This window comes from Cherax quadricarinatus, chromosome 76 (assembly GCF_038502225.1).
Source record: "Cherax quadricarinatus isolate ZL_2023a chromosome 76, ASM3850222v1, whole genome shotgun sequence".
NCBI classification, from domain to species: Eukaryota; Metazoa; Arthropoda; class Malacostraca; order Decapoda; family Parastacidae; genus Cherax; species Cherax quadricarinatus.
The window spans coordinates 8,517,420-8,544,104 of NC_091367.1; the positions used below are offsets into that span (position 1 = coordinate 8,517,420).

Consider the following 26,685-nt stretch of genomic DNA (forward strand, 5'->3'; position numbering starts at 1 on the left):
ATCCATGTGGAAGCCCGTTTGTTTGACTGACCACAGACTACACACAGCTTCATAGGGGAGGCCCCTCATGGAAGGTTCCTTGATGTTGGTGAGGGGCTCTTGATTTAGGGAATTGAATCTGTGCTCCAGTTCCCCGAATTAAGCCTGAATGCCTTCCACATCCCCCCCTGGGCGCTGTATAATCCTACGGGTTTAGCGCTTCCCCCTTGATTATAATAATAATAATTCATAGGGGAGGGATATTATTATTATAATAAAAAAGAAGCGCTAAACCACAAGGGCTATACAGCGCTTATATTATTATTATTATAATCAAGGGGGAAGCGCTAAACCTGGAGGATTATGCAGCGCCTGGGGGGGGGGATGTGGAAGGCATTCAGGCTTAATTCGGGGAACTGGAGTACAGATCCAATTCCCTAAATCAAGAGCCCCCTCACCAACATCAAGGAACCTTCCTTGATAGGGGAGGGATAAAATTATTTTCATACAAGAAATCACTCTCCTCCTTTTCTGTAACCTTATTCATGAGGTACATTTTAGCTATCTTCTTGAATTGCCTCATGATATGACAGGCTTAAAGATTTAGTGCTTCCGGTATTGATTATTATAATACATGCTGCATGACCCTTGTCGGTTTAGCGCTTTATTTGATTATAATACCTGACAGCCACAATTCAAGAAAAGTCCATGAGTCAGATTGTATTTAACAAAATTTTAAGAAACCTTTTGATTTGAACTTAAAAAAAAACTCAATCTCGAAAAAAATCTCAATCTCGATATCTCAAAGGTAACCAGAGATCATATCTTTGTAGATGAATGGTTCAGAGAACCGACATGTTGATAAATTAGACACATGTGCAACTCTTGGGAATCTTTATTGAGGAAACGTTTCGCCACACAGTGGCTTCATCAGTCCATACAAAGGAGAATCTTGAAGAACAGGTAATCAGTCCCTCAACCTTGAGTCGCTGTGGTCAGTCCATCAATCTTGAATAGAATACGGCATATGAGCGGAGAAGGAGCTTATAAACCGTTGGTAGGAGAGGTGCAGCAGACATAGGTGGTGTCACATTTGTTCAATGTGGAAGTAGGTGTGTAGTAAACAGTGACCCTCTCATAACGCCTCGCCCCTGCCCGTCTCCCCCGCCTCACCCACCCAACTCCCAGCGCCACACCATCTATAGAGGGTACTTCTCCCCTAACCCACGATGTCAGCGATGGCACTGCAGGGAGTGCCGGGCTCACAGGAACTTCCACTACAGGGACAGCATCGTGGAGTTCGACCGCGAGGCAGTGTGTACTCAGTTCCTCAAGCTTCAACATAGGCCGTCGAATTCATTCTGACGAGGACATTCGAGCACTCCAGGAAGATTTGAATAGACTGATGCAGTGGTCGGAGAAGTGGCAGATGCAGTTTAATATAGACAAATGCAAAGTTCTAAATGTTGGACAGGACAATAACCATGCCACATATAAACTAAATAATGTAGATCTTAATATTACGGATTGCGAAAAAGATTTAGGAGTTCTGGTTAGCAGTAATCTGAAACCAAGACAACAGTGCATAAGTGTTCGCAATAAAGCTAATAGAATCCTTGGCTTCATATCAAGAAGCATAAATAATAGGAGTCCTCAGGTTGTTCTTCAACTCTATACATCCTTGGTTAGGCCTCATTTAGATTATGCTGCACAGTTTTGGTCACCTTATTACAGAATGGATATAAATTCTCTGGAAAATGTACAAAGGAGGATGACAAAGTTGATCCCATGTATCAGAAACCTTCCCTATGAGGATAGACTAAGGGCCCTGAATCTGCACTCTCTAGAAAGACGTAGAATTAGGGGGGATATGATTGAGGTGTATAAATGGAAGACAGGAATAAATAAAGGGGATGTAAATAGTGTGCTGAAAATATCTAGCCTAGACAGGACTCGCAGCAATGGTTTTAAGTTGGAAAAATTCAGATTCAGGAAGGATATAGGAAAGTACTGGTTTGGTAATAGAGTTGTGGATGAGTGGAACAAACTCCCAAGTACCGTTATAGAGGCCAGAACGTTGTGTAGCTTTAAGGATAGGTTGGATAGATACATGAGTGGATGTGGGTGGGTGTGAGTTAGACCTGATAGCTTGTGCTACCAGGTCGGTTGCCGTGTTCCTCCCTTAAGTCAATGTGACCTGACCTGACTAGGTTGGGTGCATTGGCTTAAGCCGGTAGGAGACTTGGACCTGCCTCGCATGGGCCGGTAGGCCTTCTGCAGTGTTCCTTCGTTCTTATGTTCTTAACATCCGTGCACACGAGGGCCTGGGACGTTGCCATGTCCCTAGGACAGCTCTCCATCTGGCTGCTAACGGAGCCACTGGCTTCTTGGACCTCTTGGGGAGGGTCGATGGTGCTCGTGCAAGCAGCAGATCCTGGGGCAACTTGCTGCTGTTTGCAATGGCTGTCTGCCGAGGAGAGACAGGCACCTAGCAACATCTGTTGTTGGGGCAATGGATGAATTCCCTGCTATGTTTGTTAACTGCTCATTACTCTGTAATTTGTCTATGATTGTAATCATGTGATAACGTGTTTATCATTCATTACCTTTGAAACTTGTCATGATTTTGACCAGCTCTACCTGGAGCTCATTACCTTTGTAAATTCTCATGATTAATGTGTTTATGATTCATTACCTTTGCAATTATTCATGAGTGTGACCAGCTCTACCTGGAGCTCATTACCTTTGTAACTTGGTCATGATTATGACCAGATCTAGTTCATTACCTTTGTAACTTGCTCAGCTATCAAAACTTTGGAGTCCAGTCCCTGGACCAATTATGTACCTCTGTAATCTTTTGACTACCGCCCACAGGATGGGTATGGGGTGCATAATAAACATATTAAACTGAAAACTGGAAGTAGGTCGTGCCCAAGATACCCAAGAGTTGCACATGTGTTTAATTTATCAACATGTCGGTTCTCTGAACCATTCATCTACAAACCTGTCAGACACTGCAACTTCTTGGGATCTTAATACCTGGGAATTCTTCGCTTGCCTAATTCTTGGGCACGACCTACTTCCACACTGAACAAATGTGACACCACCTATGTCTGCTGCACCTCTCCTACCAACGGTTTATAAGCTCCTTCTCCGCACATATGCCGTATTCTATTCAAGATTGATGGACTGACCACATCGACTCAAGGTTGAGGGACTGATTACCTCATTCTCCTCCTGCTCTTCAAGATTCTCCTTTGTATGGCCCGGTGGCCCGGTGGCCTGGTGGCTTGGTGGCCCGGTGGCCTGGTGGCTAAAGCTCCTGCTTCACACACGGAGGGCCCGGGTTCGATTCCCGGCGGGTGGAAACATTTCGACACGTTTCCTTACATGTTTCCAATGGCTGTCTACCGAGGAGAGACAGGCATCTAGCAACATCTGTTGTTGGGGCAATGGATGAATTCCCTACTATGTTTGTTAACTGCTCATTACTCTGTAATTTGTCTATGATTGTAATCATGTCATAACGTGTTTATCATTCATTACCTTTGAAACTTGTCATGATTTTGACCAGCTCTACCTGGAGCTCATTACCTTTGTAAATTCTCATGATTAATGTGTTTATGATTCATTACCTTTGCAATTATTCATGAGTGTGACCAGCTCAACCTGGAGCTCATTACCTTTGTAACTTGGTCATGATTATGACCAGATCTAGTTCATTACCTTTGTAACTTGCTCAGCTATCAAAACTTTGGAGTCCAGTCCCTGGACCAATTATGTACCTCTGTAATCTTTTGACTACCGCCCACAGGATGGGTATGGGGTGCATAATAAACATATTAAACTAAACTTCCTTACACCTATCGTCCTGTTCACCTAGCAGCAAATAGGTACCTGGGTGTTAGTCGACTGGTGTGGGTCGCATCCTGGGGGACAAGATTAAGGACCCCAATGGAAATAAGTTAGACAGTCCTCGATGACGCACTGACTTTCTTGGGTTATCCTGGGTGGCTAACCCTCCAGGGTTAAAAATCCGAACGAAATCTTATCTTATCTTATCTTATGAAGCCACTGTGTGGCGAAACGTTTCCTCAATAAAGATACCCAAGAGTTGCACATGTGTCTAATTTATCAGAGATCATATCATTGGATCAAGAGCTCCCCCTTGATTATAATTTATTTATTTATTTAGAAATTTTAGCATACATACAGAGGTACAAAAAAAATACAGGTAAGAGCAGCATGCCAAAGCCACTTATATGCATAACATTACGGGCTGGCTTAAAATTAACTTAAGATTAACTAAGCAATGATGAAATCAGTGATAAGACATTATTGTAAACAGATAACTATAAAGCACAAATGAGTATTACAAAGACAGGTCATATGGTTGCTTGCATTGCTGTTCATTCAGTAGAATGGAGTATTCTGTTAGGTAGTGTATTTAAAAAAATAACAAAGTTAGATTGGGTCCTAGGTTTAACATTTATGTGATATAATTGTGAGTAACATTTTGGATATACAATTTATAAGGTTCAGTTATTCAGTATTTATTTGGTTTTGAGTGAGTAAGTGAACTTTGAGAAGAGACTTGAATTTGTAAACAGGTAGTGTTTCTTTTATATTTACAGGTAATGAATTCCAGATTTTAGGGCCTTTTATGTGCATTGAGTTTTTGCATAGTGTGAGATGGACACGAGGAACATCAAAGAGTGATCTGTGCCTTGTGTTATGGTCATGTGTTCTGTTGAGGTTGGCAAGGAGATGTTTGAGGGGAGGGTTAATATCAGAGTTAAGTGTTCTATGTATGTAATAGGTGCAGTAATAAGTATGGATGTTTTGTATGGTGAGTAGGTTGAGTGTTTTGAATATAATAACAATAATAATAACAATAATAATAATCTGATAGGTTTAGCTCTTCCTTTGGATTATAATAATAACAATTGTTCATTATAAATTAGAGTTAAAGGCTCTAATAAAGAATAAATAATGGTAAATATGAATTTCTTTTAAAAGCGCTCATACAAGGTATAAATAATATAAAAAAATGACCATAATAACCACACAAATTATTACCAAAAACAATGATTAAACTACGAAATAATTTTATTGACTAAAAATGAGAGTAAAGGGCTCTAATAAAGCATTTATAAAAGTAAAAATGAGTATTTTATATAGCAGTAGAGGGAGTAACTGGCAGTGGCGGTCACTGGCGTCAACAAACTTAAACCTGAATAAGAAGTGAGGAACAAATGACCTCGTTCCTGGGCAGCAGTGTTCAGTATGACCTGGGTTGTGGCAACCCTTAACAATTTTAACAACATTAACAACCGTCCGTAGGAGAAGAAACCTCGAAATAAATATCATCTGTCGAGAACAACGAAGTGACCTGCGTCTTCCTGTGAGTTCATTACCTTTGTAAATTGTGAGTTCATTACCTCTGTAACTTGCTCAGCTATCAAAACTTTGGAGTCCAGTCCCTGGACCAATTATGTACCTCTGTAATCTTTTGACTACCGCCCACAGGATGGGTATGGGGTGCATAATAAACATATTAAACTAAACTCTTCCTCTGTCTGTCCTGAGTATGTTAATGGTGGTAGTTTGACGTGTTTGTCTTCAGTATGATAATGGTGGTAGTTTGATGTGTTTGTCTTCAGTATGATAATGGTGGTAGTTTGATGTGTTTGTCTTCAGTATGATAATGGTGGTAGTTTGATGTGTTTGTCTTCAGTATGATAATGGTGGTAGTTTGACGTGTTTGTCTTCAGTATGATAATGGTGGTAGTTTGATGTGTTTGTCTTCAGTATGATAATGGTGGTAGTTTGATGTGTTTGTCTTCAGTATGATAATGGTGGTAGTTTGATGTGTTTGTCTTCAGTATGTTAATGGTGGTAGTTTGATGTGTTTGTCTTCAGTATGATAATGGTGGTAGTTTGATGTGTTTGTCTTCAGTATGATAATGGTGGTAGTTTGATGTGTTTGTCTTCAGTATGATAATGGTGGTAGTTTGATGTGTTTGTCTTCAGTATGATAATGGTGGTAGTTTGATGTGTTTGTCTTCAGTATGATAATGGTGGTAGTTTGATGTGTTTGTCTTCAGTATGATAATGGTGGTAGTTTGATGTGTTTGTCTTCAGTATGATAATGGTGGTAGTTTGACGTGTTTGTCTTCAGTATGATAATGGTGGTAGTTTGATGTGTTTGTCTTCAGTATGATAATGGTGGTAGTTTGATGTGTTTGTCTTCAGTATGATAATGGTGGTAGTTTGATGTGTTTGTCTTCAGTATGATAATGGTGGTAGTTTGATGTGTTTGTCTTCAGTATGATAATGGTGGTAGTTTGACGTGTTTGTCTTCAGTATGATAATGGTGGTAGTTTGATGTGTTTGTCTTCAGTATGATAATGGTGGTAGTTTGATGTGTTTGTCTTCAGTATGATAATGGTGGTAGTTTGATGTGTTTGTCTTCAGTATGTTAATGGTGGTAGTTTGATGTGTTTGTCTTCAGTATGTTAATGGTGGTAGTTTGATGTGTTTGTCTTCAGTATGTTAATGGTGGTAGTTTGACGTGTTTGTCTTCAGTATGTTAATGGTGGTAGTTTGATGTGTTTGTCTTCAGTATGATAATGGTGGTAGTTTGATGTGTTTGTCTTCAGTATGATAATGGTGGTAGTTTGATGTGTTTGTCTTCAGTATGTTAATGGTGGTAGTTTGATGTGTTTGTCTTCAGTATGTTAATGGTGGTAGTTTGATGTGTTTGTCTTCAGTATGTTAATGGTGGTAGTTTGATGTGTTTGTCTTCAGTATGTTAATGGTGGTAGTTTGATGTGTTTGTCTTCAGTATGATAATGGTGGTAGTTTGATGTGTTTGTCTTCAGTATGATAATGGTGGTAGTTTGATGTGTTTGTCTTCAGTATGTTAATGGTGGTAGTTTGATGTGTTTGTCTTCAGTATGTTAATGGTGGTAGTTTGATGTGTTTGTCTTCAGTATGATAATGGTGGTAGTTTGATGTGTTTGTCTTCAGTATGATAATGGTGGTAGTTTGATGTGTTTGTCTTCAGTATGTTAATGGTGGTAGTTTGATGTGTTTGTCTTCAGTATGATAATGGTGGTAGTTTGATGTGTTTGTCTTCAGTATGTTAATGGTGGTAGTTTGATGTGTTTGTCTTCAGTATGATAATGGTGGTAGTTTGATGTGTTTGTCTTCAGTATGTTAATGGTGGTAGTTTGATGTGTTTGTCTTCAGTATGTTAATGGTGGTAGTTTGACGTGTTTGTCATGGTATGTTCATGGTGGTAGTTTGATGTGTTTGTCATGGTATATCTGTGGTGGTAGTTTGACGTGTTTGTCATGGTATGTTCATGGTGGTAGTTTGATTTGTTTGTCATGGTATGTTCATGGTGGTAGTTTGATGTGTTTGTCATGGTATATCCATGGTGGTAGTTTGACGTGTTTGTCATGGTATGTTCATGGTGGTAGTTTGATGTGTTTGTCATGGTATGTTCATGGTGGTAGTTTGATGTGTTTGTCTTCAGTATGTTCATGGTGGCAGTTTGATGTGTTTGTCATGGTATATTCATGGTGGTAGTTTGACGTGTTTTTCATGGTATGTTCATGGTGGTAGTTTGATGTGTTTATCTTGGGTATGTTCATGGCAGTAGTTTGATGTGTTTGTCATGGTATGTTCATGGTGGTAGTTTGATGTGTTTATCTTGGGTATGTTCATGGTGGTATTTTGATGTGTTTGTCATGGTATGTTCATGGTGGTAGTTTGATGTGTTTATCTTGGGTATGTTCATGGCAGTAGTTTGATGTGTTTGTCATGGTATGTTCATGGTGGTAGTTTGATGTGTTTATCTTGGGTATGTTCATGGCAGTAGTTTGATGTGTTTGTCATGGTATGTTCATGGCGGTAGTTTGATGTGTTTGTCATGGTATGTTCATGGCGGTAGTTTGATGTGTTTGTCATGGTATGTTCATGGCGGTAGTTTGATGTGTTTGTCATGGTATGTTCATCACGGTAGTTTGATGTGTGTGTCCAAGGTGTGAGAAATTATGCGGGGTAAAGTTTACTGGCAATATTCCGAATTATTTCACCCCCATAATTGTGAAGAAACTTTGGTACATCAAACAGTTTACACTAGCTGATATTGATGTACCTCAGAGTCAAGTAGGACTTTAAGGACACCAGGTCACAATAATATCCCTCCTTCGTGCTCACCTTCTCAGTTCATCACGTCTCATATGTCTGGGCCTTAAATTATTATTAGAACATATGGTTCTTAAAATTATTTAAAAAAATTATGCCAGTAACATTGATGTTGTGTGGACTGTATATATTCGGTGATATCTGTTACTTGACCTGAGTAATTTGCTTAGGTAATTTTATATAAATATAAATCAATTACATGATCAGAAAAGTATAAAAGACATTTCAATATTACTCACCAAGTAAAAATTTTGGTGTCATATCCTAATCCCTCCCTTTTGGTAGGCATTGCATATTGGCCAATATAAATTAGCATACCTGTAGTGAAAATTAATACATTCAGAGGTGTACATTACATGTGGTGTGAACTTCATCAATTTCTGATGACACCACTTCTATTATACAATAATTAATTACATTTGAAGATTTGGCCAATTTCCAATTCCTTGAGGGAGCCAACACCACTTCTCAAGATGGCTACCTGGGCATTAGTTCTCAGATTCAGTTTTCTTTTTATAACCTCTCCACTGGGGTCAAATAAAGAGCCGAGATGACCAGTGTCACCAACACTGTCCTCTTGCCATCTACACAACCCCCCCTCCCCCACTCAATTGGAAACACTCACTCACTTCCTCAGAAGTAGTTTGGTAGTTTGTGACTACCATTAATACTTCATATTTACATTACATTATATTAACACTTCACATACACATTACTAATTATAAGAAAATTATAGCAAATTTTCCACACTGGGTATGTTCGTGGCAGTAGTTTGATGTGTCTGTCATGGTATGTTCATGGTAGTTTGATGTGTTTGTCATGGTATGTTCATGGGGGTAGTTTGATGTGTCTGTCATGGTATGTTCAGGGTTGTAATTTGATGTGTCTGTCATGGTATGTTCAAGGTGGTAGTTTGATGTGTTTTTCATGGTATGTTCATGGTGGTAATTTGATGCATCTGTCATGGTATGTTCATGGTGGTAATTTGATGTGTCTGTCCTGGGTATGTTCATGGTGGTAGTTTGATGTGTCTGTCATGCTGTGTTCATGGTGGTAGTTTGATGTGTCTTTGATGGATATGTTCATGGTGGTAGTTTGATGTGTTCATGGGTAAGTTCATGGTGGTAGTTTGATCTGTTTGTCATAGGTATGTTCATGGTGGTAATTTGATGTGTCTTTGATGGATATGTTCATGGTGGTAGTTTGATGTGTTCATGGGTAAGTTCATGGTGGTAGTTTGATGTGTTCATGGGTAAGTTCATGGTGGTAGTTTGATCTGTTTGTCATAGGTATGTTCATGGTGGTAATTTGATGTGTCTGCCCTGGTATGCAACAAAATAGGATGACTTGAAGGGCATGTAAGTCTGTAGTGGAGGGAAGGTGGGGTAGAGTATATGAAACACAATACTGGCTACAATAATGTCATACTAAAATCATGTTTTCCTTTATAGGCAGCTGAATTCAAGATTCAATTTTACTTGACAGATTTTTTTGCCCATTTTTCTTCATACTGTGAAAAAAGTAAAAGCATGTATGTTTTAGAACTGCAATTTTTGAAATCGGCTCCAAAAGTTGTATAGACATGTTTACTTGCACAACTTTTACTCAAGATCTGCCACAGCAATAATCTGAACATTGTTGATTGCGTGCCGCGGGTGTGTGAAATTTTCACCTGCCTCCACTCTGAGGTCCATATCATTACTACTGTTGCATAACGTGAATTAAAATTTTCCCAAAGTTAGTTTGATATGCATGCCAACCTTCGTGTAAAATTTTATCGAAATTGGAGGTGGTCAAGAGTTTTATGGCAGGAATAATATTTTAATCGATTGTCATTTATATGTAGTATGCACAGAAATATGAGTGAATTTTATGTATACTAAATAGGTTTAATCTTTTGAAGAGTGGGCAGTGTGTTGCCTAGCACTAGACTGAGTGATCATTCATACAGCTGCTTTTTGTTGAGTAACTAACTTTTAGGTCATTTGCTGTAGTGGATCCCCAGGCACAAATAGCACAGATGAGGTAAGGATAGATTAGAGAGTAGTATAATGTAAGTAACATATCTTGGAGAGGATGCCAACTGATTTGGATACCATTTTTGTTTTGTGCTGAATGTGGGTGTTGAATTTCAGGTGTTGAATTTTCCAGAATATTCCTTCATTTGTCTTTCAGTGGGAAAACTATTAATTATAACATTTAGTTGGTCATTTGAAGCTCTCTTCCCAAACACCATGTAGAAGGTCTTATCAATGTTAAGAGTGAGTTTATTAGTAGTCATCCAGGTAGATATCATTATGAGCTCATTGACCGTGTAATTGAGAGAGTTTGGATTTGAGTGGAAAATGACAAAAGTTGTGTCATCTGCAAACAAAAGGTCTAACTTGTTGAGATGCATTAGGAATATCATTGACGTATATGAGGAAAAGCAAAGGGCTGAGAACACTGCCTTGGGATATCCCTATGTCGATAGGTTGTGTTGGCGAGATTATGTCCTTGACAGAGAAGTATTGGTGTCTGTTGTTAATGCAGGACTTTAAGTATGCAAACGCATAACCTCAGATACCATAATGCTCTAGTTTAAGATGAAGGATGTTTTGGTGGACTGTATCGAAAATGTGTATCCACTGCATTGTATACAGTAGTTAACATAATATAACATTAATGAAGATTTTTTTTTTTTCAGAATTCATGACAAGAGGTGACTGAAATGAAGAAATTAAAAGAAATTGAAGTGCCTCTTGAAGCCTTCTTTTTGGGAAAGTGGAACCTAGACAGGGATCTTCCTCAAATACCTGCCACCCAGTTGCATATGCCAAGACTACGAAGTGACAATATAAAAGATACTGTGGGAAACCGTCATAATGCTTACTGTGTTCCATCAAATTATGTCATAGATAGGGCGAAGAGGACAGACATAATTTTTAAAATTGTAACCCCAGACAAGTCAAAAAAAAAACAAAGCAGGGGCTGTAAGAGAAAAGTAAATGAAACTCAGAATAATAAGGAACAAGCAAGGGAGAGGGTGGATTTGCCAGCTATGATAGTAAACCAGGGATCGTGCCTGAGGGCACATAATAATGATAAAGAAGATGTAATATTAAGTAGACCCCCAAAGAGAAGAGCAGCAGTACAAGCTTCACTGATCTTAAAAGACATTGTAACTCCCCAAGCTAAAAATAAAACCCGATCTAAAATACTTTCCCTTGAAAATGAAGCATTGAGGGAAGAGAAGCTACCTCAGAAAGACCAAGAAAAAATTAACAGATGCAGAGGTAAAGAAAACAAGGTGAACATTAATAAACAAGAAAAGAATGAAATAAAGCAACATGTTAGTAAAAAATTGACCAAAGGTGCACAGGAAAAGGCTGATAAGGTCAGTGAGAAACATAATGAATCTGAGAAAGACAAGATCACTGTCTGCAGAACAAGATCAAAGAGGGGAAGAAAGCCCTTGATAATAGTCCTTGATAGTGGTGACAGTGATGATGATGATGATAGAAGTAAGCCTAGGAAGGAGAAAAAGAAAACTTTCAAAAGCCAAAATATAGCAGAAAGAAAGGATAATAAAAAAAGTACACCTCCAAAGAAAAATGACAAGAAAAAGGTTCCAGAGAAGGGTATTAAGGAAAGCTGTAATGTCAATGTACAGAAATGGACAGAAAATAAGATAGAGAGAGGAAAGGCTACAATAGCTGAAGATGACAAGATCGTAGTTCAGAGAACTCGATCCCAGAGGAAAAGAAAGCCCTTGGTGTTAGATAACAATAATAGTGATGAGGATTCTGTCATAATTTGCATGTCAGATAGGAATGATGATAGCCCTGGCAATAGTGATGAGTCATGGGTGTTGAAAAGCAGAAGTAATAATAATGTAATATGTAGAAGAAAACCTAGGAAGAAAAAGAGAAATTCAGAAAGCACTAACAAAGAAGAAAAGATAGATAGTAAAAAGAAAACTGTACCAAAAGAAAAAAATGTACAGAAGCAGGTTACAAAAGTAAACAGTAATGTTACTTCACAAAAACATACTAAGAATAAGACTAAGAAAGCAAAGTCTACAAAAGCACTTCAGAATAACAAAACAGCAGACAGACAAGCCAGTAAAGTCAATGGCAAAGAAATTACAAAGGAAAATCCCAAACTTGAAGGTAAATTATTATTTTTGTTGAATTTGTTTTATACTGATACATTAATAAGTACAGTTTTGCAGATTATATTATGGTGTTAGTTATCTCTTAATTTGTTTATCTATTAAATCTTTTGTTTAATTTAGTGTTTATATTTAGCACACTTTCTTCATGGGGAAGTGGAGAAGAATCCTTCCTCTGTAAGCCATGTGTGTCGTAAGAGGAGCAAGGGGCTGGAGTTTACCTGGAGAGAGTTCCGGGGGTCAACGCCCCCACGGCCCGGTCTGTGACCAGGCCTCCTGGTGGATCAGAGCCTGATCAACCAGGCTGTTACTGCTGGCTTCACGCAATCCAACGTACGAGCCACAGCCCGGCTGGTCAGGTACAGACTTCAAGTGCTTGTCCAGTGCCTGCTTGAAGATAGCCAGGGGTCTATTGGTAATCCCCCTTATGTATGCTGGGAGGCAGTTGAACAGTCTCGGGCCCCTGACACTTACTGTATTGTCTCTTAACGTGCTAGTGACACCTCTGCTTTTCATTGGGGGGATGTTGCATCGTCTGCTAGTAACCCCTTTTGTATAAATTATTAAATGTAAAATGAAGAAACTTTACATTTCTTCCTTTTTGGGTCACGTTGCCTTAGTGGGAGATGGCTGTTGTGTTTAAAAAAAAAAATTCACATTTCTGGAAAGAGGGCAGTTGAGTGAATATTGGTGGGTGAATTTTCTTTTGGAAACCCTACCTTGGCAGGAGATGGCCATTGAATTAATTAAAAAGAATTCATTATCCATTTCTAATACATGATCTGGTAAATTGTCATTGCATTGTTGCTGGGTGAAGAGTTATGATGGCCTAGGGGTGTATGAACTTTGAATCTGATTAGTTCTTTCTATAACTCCAATTTTTTTATAGCCATATCGAGGGAGGAAATCTATACTACTTGAGTTATGCCCTTAGTTTAAATACATTTTATTTTTTTTCTATTGATTTATCCCATTTCTAAAGTTTCAAAGACCCAGTGTAAATCAAGGACCTCTATGGAAACAAGTCACACTGTTTGACATTGTTATATTATCCTAGGTTAAATCTACATAATATATGTTCTGTGTGTCCATAATGATTACATGTCCTTAGGACTATAATTTTGTGTATGTTGAAAAAAGATCTTTGTATTATCAACCAGGGTAAGTGACCCGAAGTAACCTGATAGTCACTATCATCAGACTGTCTTGCTTATTTTTGTCTTTTAGGGGTCCTTAACCCTTTCAGGGTCCGTCCCGTAGATCTACGGCTTTACGTTCAGGGTCCAAACCGTAGATCTACATCATGAGCTCAGCTCACTCTGATAAACTGTGAGTGGTAAATTTGGGCCTAGATATGAGAGAATATATCTATGTGGTATGTGTGCACCACATAAAACAAATCCTGCAGCACACTGTGTATAATGAGAGAAAAAACTGAGACCGTGATTTTCGATTAAAACAGCGACTTTGCAGTGTTTTTTCGTATGTTTTTTATAGTTGTATTTGTGATTTCTTGGTCTCATTTGATAGAATGGAAGACATATCACAGAAATAGATATAATTTTGATTGGTGTTAGCACTGGAAATGGCTTGAAACTGAGCTCAAAGTGGCGGAAATGTTAAATTTTTGCCGATGTTCAAGAGTAAACAAACGACCTCACACGTCTTATACACGCCAGCTGGTGGGTCTAATATACATTCACAAATATGGTGATGATATTTATACAATTATTACAATATTGCATAACAGTAAATCTTCTATTTATTGGTGTGAATAAAAATTCATTATGTGAATAAAAATTCAAAATGGAATTTATTTGTAAAGCCTCAAAACATAACTAATGAACAGAGGAAATGTTAGTTTAGTGCCAGGAATGCCTACATTGTTTATTCTGGACCCTATTTTGAAATTGGAATATTTTGAACTTTGTGTTAAATTGGCCAAATTACAAATTTCCGGTCACTTTATTTTGTAGTTGAAATGGTTGACTTGGCGATTTCTTGTGCTCAATCGATAGAATAGAAGTAATTCTAGTGAAATAGCTAAGAATTTGGTCGACTGGAATAATGTAATTGGCCTAAAATGGGAGTCAAAGTCGGCAAAATCACCGATTCGTAAATATTGCTGACACATCAAAATTCACGAGAGCATAATTTCGTCAATTTTCCATCAAATTTTGTACTTTTTGTTTTATTACCTTCACAAAAATATTCTCTACCATTTCATAAGAAAAAATAACAATTTTTTTTTTTTAAATTCTTGGACACTGGGGCACCACTTCAGATTTTGGCCTTGGACCCTGAAAGGGTTAATCTTCTCTCCCAGATATGACTTGCACCAATTAGCTAGCATCAAGGTACCTACTCACTTCTAGCTGAACAAAGGCAGCAAGTGTAAGGAAACAGCCCACTGTTTCCACTCATACTGGGGATCAAACCCTAGTCCCTCAGTGTGTGAGCTGAGACCACTACCTACTAAGCTACAAGCCACATACTCAAAGTTTAAATAAAAGCTTACTTTAATTTTTCATTAAGCATGCCTCTTCAAGTTTAGTAGTTTCCTTGTTAACAAAAAACTGCAGATAAAGTCCAGAATTGCCCAGGGAGGACCTAGATAAGCTATGGTCTTCCTGACTTCATTGGTTCTGCTGTATTTTATATTTTACAGTTGTGTTCATCAACTGTCATGGAAGTCTGTCATACTACTATACATTTTAAACAGATACTTTATATTCATGGAAAGTTTTAAACCTGTTAGGGTTACACAGCCTGAGCATGTATATAGTATACAGTGGAACCTCGGTTTTTGTATGCCCTGGTTTTCGTAGGATTTGGTTTTCGACGACTTTTTTCATAGAAATTTTGTCCTAGTTTTTGTATATTCACTTGCTTTTCATAGAGTTGACAATTGTCTGCCGTACCAAACACGTCTGCCTGCCTGCATCCACCAAAGCATCCCACGTGTTCTGACTCAGTCTGGCTTTGTTTCTCGTTAAGTGAGCATTACCCCGCGCGTTCATCCGAAACGTTTCGTAATAATCCATTGTTTTTTGTGATTGTTTATTGACTGCGACTGCTAAATAAGCCACCATGGGGCCAAAGAAAGTTCCGAATGCCAGCCCTTTGATAAAGAAGGTGAGAAACATGATAGAATTCAAGAAAGAACTCGTTGCAAAGTATGAAAGCTGTTGCAAACCGTGTCTGCAACATGTTCAATGACAGTGCTTTGTCCCATATTAGGCAAATCTTAAAGAGATGCCAGAAATAGACCTCTCTGGATAGATTTTTTGTGCAACAGGGGTCCAGTGACTCAAGTTGGTCCTAGTGCCAGTAAAAGACAAAGAAGGGAAGTAACCCCAGATAGGGCCTTGATACCTGAAGTCCTTATGGAGGGGGATTCCCCTTCCAAGCAATAACCTCTCCTCCTCCCTCTCCCCTCCTTGCCGTCTTCCATTTCAATTCAATTCAATTCAAAGTTTATTCTCTAAAGATTACAATGTTGAATTTACAGAATTTGGTTGTTGTGTGGTTTACATGTAGTTAAATAATGATTACAGAGTGTACCACTAGAACGCCTAGCATGGCTAGGCATTTCGGGCAGACTTAGTTTAATTCTTTATTTTAAAATATTACAAATTATGAGGTAAGTTGGTATTATGGCTAAGTGACTAAATACTAGTTTGTGAGTTTAGCAATGTGAATGCTTTTGTTTTGGCACAGTACATAGTTTCAGTATTGGAGTATCATAGGATTCATTATTTTAAGATTGAGATTAATATTTCTGTTTATGGTCAAATGGGTGAGTGAGTGTAAGTGTGAACCACCAGGTGGTATTCGTGTAGTTAGTTGATGGGGTGTATCAGGGAGATAAGATGTTTTCTAATGGTAGTTTTGAAGGTGATGAATGTGTCTGCAGTTCTAGAGTTCTCAGGTAAGGTGTTCCAGATTTTAGGGCCTTTGACGTACATTGAATTTTTGTAAAGGTTTAGTCGGACACGGGGAATGTCGTAGAGATGTTTGTGTCTGGTGTTATGCCTGTGGGTTCTGTCACAACTATCAAGAAAGCGTTTTAGGTCAAGGTTGATATTGGAGTTTAAGGTCCTATAGATGTAGATTGCACAGTAGTAAGTGTGGATGTACTGAACAGGGAGTAAGTTTAGATCTATGAAGAGTGGGGGGGTGTGTTGCCAGGGATGGGATTTAGTGATTATTCTTACTGCAGCTTTTTGTTGGGTTATTATTGGCTTTAGGTGTGTTGCTGCAGTTGAACCCCAAGCACAGATAGCATAGGTGAAGTATGGATATATAAGTGAATGGTATAGTGTGATAAGGCCAGTTTGCGGCACGTAGTATCGTATCTTGGAGAGGATCCCAACTTTTTTGGTTATGTGTTGGATATGGGTGCTGAAATTCAGGTTGTTGTCAAGGTATAGGCCTAGGAATTTGCCCTCATTATGTCTGGTAATTAGAGTGTTGTCGATCTTAATGTTGATTTGTGCATCTCCTGCTCTGCTACCAAACGTAATATAGTAGGTTTTGTCAGTGTTAAGCATAAGTTTATTGGCTGTCATCCAAGTCGATATTTTGATCAGCTCCTCGTTAACAATGGTGTTGAGGGTGGCAAGATTAGGGTGAGAGATGACATAAGTCGTGTTGTCAGCAAAGAGAATGGGTTTCAGGTGTTGGGATACGTTTGGAAGATCATTGATGTATATGAGGAAGAGCAGGGGACCAAGGACACTTCCCTGCAGAACTCCAGTATCAAGTGGCCGTGTTGTTGATGCTGTGTCTTTAATGGTGACATACTGATACCTATTAGTAAGGTAAGATTTGAAATAAGCAAGCGCATGGCCTCTTATACCATAATGGCCAAGTTCGTGGAGTAGGAAGTCGTGGTCTACTGTGTCAAAAGCTTTTCTTAGGTCAATAAAAATTCCTAGTGGATATTCCTTATTTGCCAACAAGAGTCTTCAATAAAGGTAAAAGTGATGTTAAATATTCATTTATCCATTTCATTAGTCATTTATATTTATTTCTCATTGTTTTCTGTATGTAAAACTATAGTTATTCTGTATAAAATGTATTTTTTGTTAATATTTTTGGGTATGTGGAAGGGATTAATTGGATTTACATTACAGCCTCTCCTCACTTAATCCTTTCAGGGTCGACAGGCCCTCTCAGAGACTTGTTCTCAGGGTCGCCCAAATTTAAAAAAAAAAATTATTATTTCTTATGAAAAGATAGAGAATCTTTTCCCGATCATAATGACACCAAAAGTATGAAATTTGATGGAAAACTTACGGAATTATGCTCGTGAAGTTAGTGGTCTCGACGATGTTTATGCATTGGCGATTTTGCCCACTTTGAGCCCTATTTTCGGCCAATTCCAGTGTACTAGTCGACAAAAATCATAACTATTTTGCTAGAACTCCATTTTTTCTATCGAATGAGTACAAGAAACCACCCATTTACCGATTTCAACTATCCAATACAGTGGTCAGAATTTAGCAATTTTGCCAATTTCACACAAATTTCAAAAGATGCCAATTTCTGAATAGGGTCCAGAATAAACATAAATAAAACATAAATAAACATGAATAAAATAAAATTTCCTCTGTTCATTAGTCACGTCCCCACGCCCCTCTTACATTCTTTTGCTTTCCACTTTGAATTTTTATTCTCACAAAAAAATAGAAGATTTACTGTTATGCAAACTACTGCATTAGTGTAGAAATGGTATAAATAATATCAGCGCACTTGTGAAAGAATATTAGACTCACCAGTTGACGTGTATTGGACGCATAGCATGATTTGTTTACTTTTGAACTTTCGTAAAAATCGAACATTTCTGCTACTTTGAGCTCAATTTCAAGGTACTTTTCATTGTAAAACCAGTCTCAATTGTAAAATCATATCAATTTCTGTAATATGTCTTCCATTCTATAAAATGAGACCAGGAAAACTAGAATACAACAATAAATACCATACAAAAATACAGTGCAAAGTCGCTGTTTTAATCCAAAAACATAGTCAGAGTTTTTTTTTCTCATTACGCACTGTGTGCTGCAGGATTTTTTTTAAACGGCGCACACTGACCACATAGACCCATTCTTTCATATGTAGGCCTACCAGCTTTCTCTCATTAGATTTGAGGGCGCTAGAATTTAGGCGTACTAGTACGTCAAAAACCCTGGTGCGTAAGCCGTACTAGTACGGCCGAAACCCTGAAAGGGTTAACGACAGAGTTCTGTTCCTAAGACCACGTTGGTAAATGAATTCGTCGCTAAGTGAGGAGCATACTATAATGGTAGTGGGTGTGTGTCAACTATCTTTGATATTGTTTTAATGTCACCTTTGCACCATTTATAACATTTCTGGTATATTTTTAAATGTTTATACAGTAGTATACTGTATATTTCAATAAACAGAATAAGAGGAAATCAGCTCCAATATACATTATTCAGGCATGCATACTGGTCAGAGAGCCCATCGTAAGTCCGAGGTGTTGGTAAACGAGTACATGTACGTCGCTAAGTGAGGACAGACTGTATGTCTTATGGCCCCTCAAGGAAGGTTCCTTGATGCTGGTGAGGGGCTCTTGATCTAGGGAACTGGATCTGTGCTCCAGTTCCCTGAATTAACACTGAATACCTTCCATTCCCCCCACAGGTGCTGTATAATCATCCGGGTTTAGCGCTTCCCCCTGTATTTCTTGTGAGAAATACAGCCACTTTAAAACAATAATTCTGAAATGGTAGAGAATTTTACAGAATTATGCATGCACAAAGTTGTGGTCTGGGGGCAGTTTATGCATCAGCAATTTTTGCCCACTTTGGGTCCTATATTAAGTTGATTCTGTTGCTCCATTCTATCAGTCTCTGCTATTTTGCTAGTATGCCTTCGGTTCTATCAATTAAGCACAAGAACTGCCCATTCTGTAAAGTTCACAGAAGTCAGTAATTTGGCCAGTTTTACACAAAAATTAAAAAATACCAATTTAAAAATAGTGCAAAATAGACAATGTAGACATTCTTAGCACAAAAAAATATTCCCTCTGTTCATTAATCACATCTCCAGGCCTCTCCTATATTACACTTGCCTTCCAGTTTGAATTCATAATCACACAAAAAAATAGATTTACTCTATTTCCTGGATAATAAAATATAATCAGGAATGATTGATCATGGTTTATGGCATCCCAATAATTGAATCAGACCTTTTGAAAACCCATAAAACAGACCAGAGGGAGGTTGTTTGAAAATTTGCAACAATCAAATATTTTGGCTACTTTGAGCCCAATTTCAAGTTACTTCTCCTAAAACTAACTAAAATCATATCTATTTCAGTAGTATGTCTTCAGTTCTATCAAATGCTTCCAGGACAGCCAGTAAAACCATGAAGGCCATTCTAAAAAACACCTAAGTTGCTGTTTTAAGTCAAACACACGGTCAGTTTTGCTTTTCCCATTATAAACTGCATGGGGTAGGATTTTTTTATAATGTGCACACTGTGCAGACCCAGTTTCTCATATCTATCCCAAAATTTACCACTCACAGCTTATCTGAGTGAGCTGAGCTCATGATGTAGTACTTCGTAAGGGACCCTTTCCTGTGAAGTACAGTAGTTCTATGTGACAGCTAGTGAAAGGGTTAATGTACTAGAGGATGGTGTAGAGAATAGTATATACTGGGTAAAGCACATGCATTTTATTTTGTAATAGTACAGGCAGGCCCCGCTTTACAGCACTTCACTTTACAGCATTTTGCTAATGCAGCAGTTTTCATTTATACTCATTCTTCATTTATTCAGACTTCTTTCAACAAACCGGCCGTATCCCACTGAGGCAGGGTGGCCCAAAAAGAAAAACAGAAGTTTCTCTTTTTAAATTTAGTAATTTATACAGGAGAAAGGGTTATTAGCCCCTTGCTCCCGGCATTTTAGTCACCTCTTACAACACACATGGCTTACGGAGGAAGAATTCTGTTCCACTTCCCCATGAAGATAAGAGGAAATAAACAAGAACAAGAACTAGAAAGAAAATAGCAGAAAACCCAGTGGGGTGTGTGTATATATATGCTTGTACATGTATGTGTAGTGTGACCTAAGTGTAAGTAGAAGTAGCAAGACGTAGCTGAAATCTTGCATGTTTATGAGACAGAAAAAAAGGACACCAGCAATCCTACCATCATGTAAAACAATTACAGGCTTTCGTTTTACACTTACTTGGCAGGACAGTAGTACCTCCCTGGGCGGTTGCTGTCTACCAACCTACTACCTGGAGGTTATTCCGGGGATCAACGCCCCCGCGGCCCGGTCCATGACCAGGCCTCCCTAGGATTTATTCAGACATCCTACAATAAATATAGTATTCTTTCTTCTTTCAACACACTGACTGTATCCCACTGAGGTGGGGTGGCCCAAAAAGAAAAACGAAAGTTTCTCTTTTTAAATTTAGTAATTTGTACAAGAGAAGGGGTTACTAGGCCCTTGCTCCCGGCATTTTAGTCGCCTCTTACAACACACATGGCTTACAGAGGAAGAATTCTGTTCCACGTTTCCATGGAGATAAGAGGAAATAAACAAGAACAAGAACTAGAAAGAAAATAGAAGACAACCCAGAAGGGTTGGGTATATATATGCTTGTACATGTATGTGTAGTGTGACCTAAGTGTAAGTAGAAGTAGCAAGACGTACCTGAAATCTTGCATGTTTATGAGACAGAAAAAAGGACACCAGCAATCCTACCATCATGTAAAAAAATTACAGGCTTTAATTTTCACTCACTTGGCAGGACGGTAGTACCTCCTTGGGCGGTTGCTGTCTACCAACCTACTACCTAGGATTTATTCAGACATCCTACAATAAATATATTCACCATTCACTATAAGCTAAGGATAAAAATATTTTAAGGTAAGTAATGTGTGTACTGTACATGCATTTTTTAGGCCTAGCTCTATTGTTCTCTTAATATATGATAGTGCAAACATGTTATCAGGCTTTTATTTATTTATTTATTTATATTTTTTAGTAACACATCGGCTGTTTCCCACCAAGGCAGGGTGACCTGATAAAGAAAAACTTTCATCATCATTCACTCCATCACTGTCTTGCTAGAGGCATGTTTACACTACAGTTATAAAACTGCAACATTAACACCCCTCCTTCAGAGTACTGTACTTCCTGTACTGTACTTCCCATCACCAGGAATCAAGTCTGGATTGCTGGTTTCCCTGAATCCCTTCATAAATGTTACCTTGCTTTCACTCCAACAGCACGTCGAGTCCTAAAAACCATTTGTCTCCATTTGCTTCTATCTAACACGCTCGTGCATGCTTGCTGGAAGTCCAAGTCCCTTGCACACAAAACCTCCTTTACCCCCTCCCTCCAACCTTTCCTAGGCAAACCCCTAACCCGCCTTCCCTCCACTACAGATTTTTACACTCAGTCATTCTTTCATTCCACCCTCTCTACATGTCCAAATCATCTCAGTAGCCCCTCCTCAGCCCTCTGGATAATAGCTTTGGTAATCCTGCACCTCCTAATCTCCAAACTACAGATTCTCTGCATTATATTCACACCACACATTGCCCTCAGACATGGAATCTCCACTGCCTCCAGCCTTCTCCTTGTTGCAACATTCACCACCCTTGCCTCGCACCCATACAAGAGCGTTGTTATAACTATACTCTCATATACGTGTATTCCCCTCTTTGCTTTCAGGGATAAAGTTCTTTGTCTCCACAGACTTCTCAGTGCACCATTCATCTTTTTTTCCCTTGTCATTCAATGATTCACCTCATCTTTCATAGACCCAACAGCTGACATGTCCACTCCCAAATCTCTGAATACATTCACCTCCTCCGTACTCTCTCCCTCTAATTTGATATCCAATCTTCCATTACCTAATTTTTTTGTTATCTTCATCACCTTACTCTTTCCTATATTCACTTTTAATTCCCATCTTTTGCATACCCTACCAAACTTATCAACCATCCTCTGCAACTTTCTCTTCAGAATCTCCCAAAAGCACAGTGTCATCGGCAAAGAGCAACTGTGACAGCTCCCATTTTGTGTTAGATTCTTTATCTTTTAACCCCACACCTCTTGACAACACCCGATCATTCACTTCTCTTACAACTCCATCTATAAATATATTGAACAACCATGGTGACATCACACATCCAAGTCTAAGGCCTACTTTTACTGGGAAATAATCTCCCTCTCACCTACATACTCTAACCTGAGCTTCACTATCCTCATAAAGACTCTTCACTGCTTTCAATAATCAGGCTTTTATATGCACTTGAGAGTGAAAAAAAAGAAAGAAAAAAAAAAAAGGCTATGATTCACTTTACAGCAGTAGTTCAGAACCTAACCTGCTGTATATTATGTCTTGATGAGGGGAAAAAAAGGTGAGTGGTGCACTGAGGACTCTGTGGAGACAAAGAATGTTATCCATGGAAGCAGAGAGGGAAATGTATGAGAATATAGTGGTAGTAATGCTTTATATGGATGTGAAGCATGGGTGGTGAATATTGCAACAAAGAGAAGGCTAGAGGCAGTGGAGATATTGTGTCTGAGGGCAGTGTGTGGTGTGAATATTATGCAGAGAATCTGTAGCTTGGAGATTAAAAGGAGGTGTGTGTTTTCTAAAAGTATTGCCCAAAGGGCTGAGAAGGGGTTGTTTAGGTGGTTCGGACACTTAGAAAAGATGGAATGAAACAAAATGACTTGGAGGGCTTATAAATCTGTAGTGGAGGGAAGGCAGGGTAGGGGTCATCCTAGGAAGGTTGGGCAGAGGGAGTAAAGGAGGTTTTGTGTGCAAGGGGCTTAGACTTTCAGCAAGCATGTGTGAGAGTGTTAGATAGGAGCAAGTGGAGGCAAATGGCTTTTATGGCTTGACGTGTTGTTGGAGTGTGAGCAAAGTAACATTTATGGAGGGTGTCAGGGAAACCAGTTAGCCGGACTTGAGTCCTGGAGGAAGGAAGTACCATGCCTGTGCTCTGAAGGAGGGGTGGAGATACGCTGCAGGTTTTGGACTGTAGTGTAGGCATTCCTCTGGCAAGACAGGGATGGAGCGAGTGATGATGAAAGCGTTTTTTTTTTTGTCACCCTGCGTCGGTGGGAAACAGCCAGTGTGTTAATAAAAAAATATCTTTTGAATTCCTTTTTCCAGATAGAGGTCATACCTGATTACCTCCCATTTCCCAGGTGCTGTATGACTCTTTGAGTTTAATATTACTCATGAGTTTAATTATTATTATTATTATTCCAGATATTGAAGTAACTGCAAAGCGAGGTACCCTCAAATACCTGCTACAGAGAGAAGAATATTTGAAGGCTAAGGCAAAGGAAATTGAAGCAGAAGATGACTTTTTTGATGGGGACGAGATATTTAAAAAAAAGAAAAATAAGGTTGGTTTTATGTGCAGTTTATACCATCCATCAATGAGACTTGAATATACCGAGTTTGACAGCAACACTGCATCAGCTTCTTTGTTTTGTTATACAATACAGTAAATCTTTGATTTAGTGGTTCTTCATTTAATGGACTTGAGAAATGCTGAACAAAATTGCTGAATCAATTGATTCAGCAAAGCAAACCCCTTGGTTGTACAACTTACTGTTGTTACGATCGCAGCAAAACAGCCTTCCATCCACCACCATTGCCATTTTGACCACCTGGTCCTTCCTAGTAATCCATTAAATAGATGGTGTACTGTTACTGTTGTTCAAGGTTAGGGAAATATGTCATTCAACAAGTCATAATTAAAGAAGCTAAGGGATTAGTTTTAGAATACTATGTATTCTAAGAGAATAGGGTAACATAATTTATCAAACAGCTTTCAGCTAGCTCTATTTTCTGGAGACATAGAAATAATTTGTGTTGGTGTATAATTAGTTGATGAGGACATAGAAATAATTTGTGTTGGTGTATATAGTTGATGAGTGCGCTTTCTGCTGGAATAGGAAAACTCGAAACAGGTCACAGATAAATCACTAGTAAATGTATTCCCAGAATATTGTTAGACCCGTTTTCTTTGTGATCTTTATAGTGGCACTTTTTCAGAAATACAAAATGGATCTTAGGCATGAAAAAAATAAATATAGTTGCTGAATGTAGAGTAGTTTTTTTTGTCAATAACTTCTTAACACACTTTATTTTTTTTGAGACAAACTGTCAAGATAAAGAAATTGTTAAGAAATAACTACAGTACAGTAATTCATTATGAAAGTAAAAATTATACTGTATTAATATATTTATTTTTTATAACAGCTAAGTAATCTTCTTGTCGCATCCTCACATGATGACACCTTAATTATCAAGACTCCACAAAACAAAGGTAAAAAGATTCCCGACACAATCATTACTCCACGAACTGAACTAATGGGTCGACTGGCAGCTGTGACTCCCTCCACAGAGCCCTTTACACCATCCACAAGCTTCCCAGCAAGTATCTCTAAACCTGCACATCGAAAGTAAGTAGCAAAGGCACTTGTGCCCTGGTTGTTCATGGCTTTTATGAAAACAATATTTGCTGTATGTATTTGGTTTTAAGATAAAAAAAATTGTTTTGTTTGTTGCTTTTACATTGCTGTTTAATATTGTACTAAGCATATATATGTATAATAATTTGTAATGTGTTTATATATATATATATATATATATATATATATATATATGTAGGTAGTAGGTTGGTAGACAGCAACTGCCCAGGGAGGTACTACCGTCCTCCCAAGTAAGTGTAAAACGAAAGCCTGTAATTGTTTTACATGATGGTAGGATTGCTGGTGTCTTTTGTCTGTCTCATAAATATGCAAGATTACAGGTAAGTCTTGCTACTTCTACTTACACTTAGGTCACACTACACATACGTGTACAAGCATATATATACACACCCCTCTGGGTTTTCTTCTATTTTCTTTCTAATTCTTGTTCTTGTTTATTTCCTCTTATCTCCATGGGGAAGTGGAACAGAATTCTTCCTCTGTAAGCCATGCGTGTCGTAAGAGGCGACTAAAATGCCGGGAGCAAGGGGCTAGTAACCCCTTCTCCTGTATATATTACTAAATTTAAAAGGAGAAACTTCAGTTTTTTCTTTTGGGCCACCCCGCCTCGGTGGGATACGGCCGGTGTGTTAAAAGAAAGAAAAGAAGATTATATATATATATATATATATATATATATATATATATATATATATTACAGTGGACCCCCGCATAACGGACGCCTTGCATAACGGACAATCCGCATAGCGGACGCTTTGATCGCTAAAATTTTGCCCCGCATAGTGGACAAAAACCCGCTCAGCGGCCTTCGTCCGAGACGCGTCCAATGTGCGGCCTGAGCCACGCTCACATGTTCCGCGGGTGGCATTGTTTACCAGCCAGCCTCCGCGGTAACATCCAAGCATACAATCGGAACATTTTGTATTATTACAGTGTTTTTGGTGATTTTTTTCTGGAAAATAAGTGACCATGGGCCCCAAGAAAGCTTCTAGTGCCAACCCTACAGCAATAAGGGTGAGAATTACTATGGAGATGAAGAAAAAGATCATTGATAAGTATGAAAGTGGAGTGCGTGTCTCCGAGCTGGCCAGGTTGTATAATAAACCCCAATCAACCATCGCTACTATTGGTGGTACAGCTGCTGCTGCTGCTGTATCACCGTCAGCTGCTGCTGCACTGTCAGCTGCTGCTGCTGTACCACCGTCAGCTGCTCCTGCTGCTGTAGTACCGTCTGCTGCTACTGTAGCATCATCTGCTGCTGCTGTAGCATCGTCTGCTGCTGCTGTAGCATCGTCTGTTGCTGCTGTAGCATCGTCTGTTGCTGCTGTACCACCGTCAGCTGCTGCTGCTGCTGTAGCATCGTCTGCTGCTGCTGCTGCTGTAGCATCGTCTGCTGCTGCTGCTGCTGTAGCATCGTCTGCTGCTGCTGTAACATCGTCAGTTGCTGCTGTAGCATCGTCTGCTGCTGCTGTAGCATCGTCTGTTGCTGCTGTAGCATCGTCTGCTGCTGCTGCTGCTGTAGCATCGTCTGCTGCTGCTGCTGCTGTAGCATCGTCTGCTGCTGCTGTAACATCGTCAGCTGCTGCTGCTGCTGCTGTAGCACCGTTGTTGGTGTGGCTTATTGAGAATACCAAGAAACAATTAACCCCAGAGGATTTGCCACCCAGGATAGCCCAAAAAAGTCAGTGTCATCGAAGACTGTCTAACTTATTTCCATTGGGGTCCTTAATCTTGTCTCCCAGGATGCAACCCACACCAGTCGACTAACACCCAGGTGAACAGGGAAAATGCCTGGAACTAGTGCTCATATTGGTGAATTTAGAGCC

The 26,685-nt window shown here is 38.9% G+C and overlaps 1 protein-coding gene across 4 annotated transcripts in view; it reads left to right on the forward strand.

Moving 5' to 3' along the window:
* Positions 1-5,177: 5,177 nt before the first annotated feature.
* Positions 5,178-26,685, forward strand: part of LOC128703687 (myb-like protein X) — a 79,420-nt gene continuing 57,912 nt past the window's right edge. For all 4 annotated transcript variants that reach the window (XM_070101254.1, XM_070101255.1, XM_070101251.1 and 1 more), the window contains exons 1-4: positions 5,178-5,383; positions 10,883-12,347; positions 23,625-23,764; positions 24,627-24,829. In XM_070101254.1, coding sequence (XP_069957355.1) covers positions 10,907-12,347; positions 23,625-23,764; positions 24,627-24,829 — 1,784 coding nt within the window. In that variant the 5' untranslated portion in view covers positions 5,178-5,383; positions 10,883-10,906. The remainder of the gene's footprint in view (positions 5,384-10,882; positions 12,348-23,624; positions 23,765-24,626; positions 24,830-26,685) is intronic.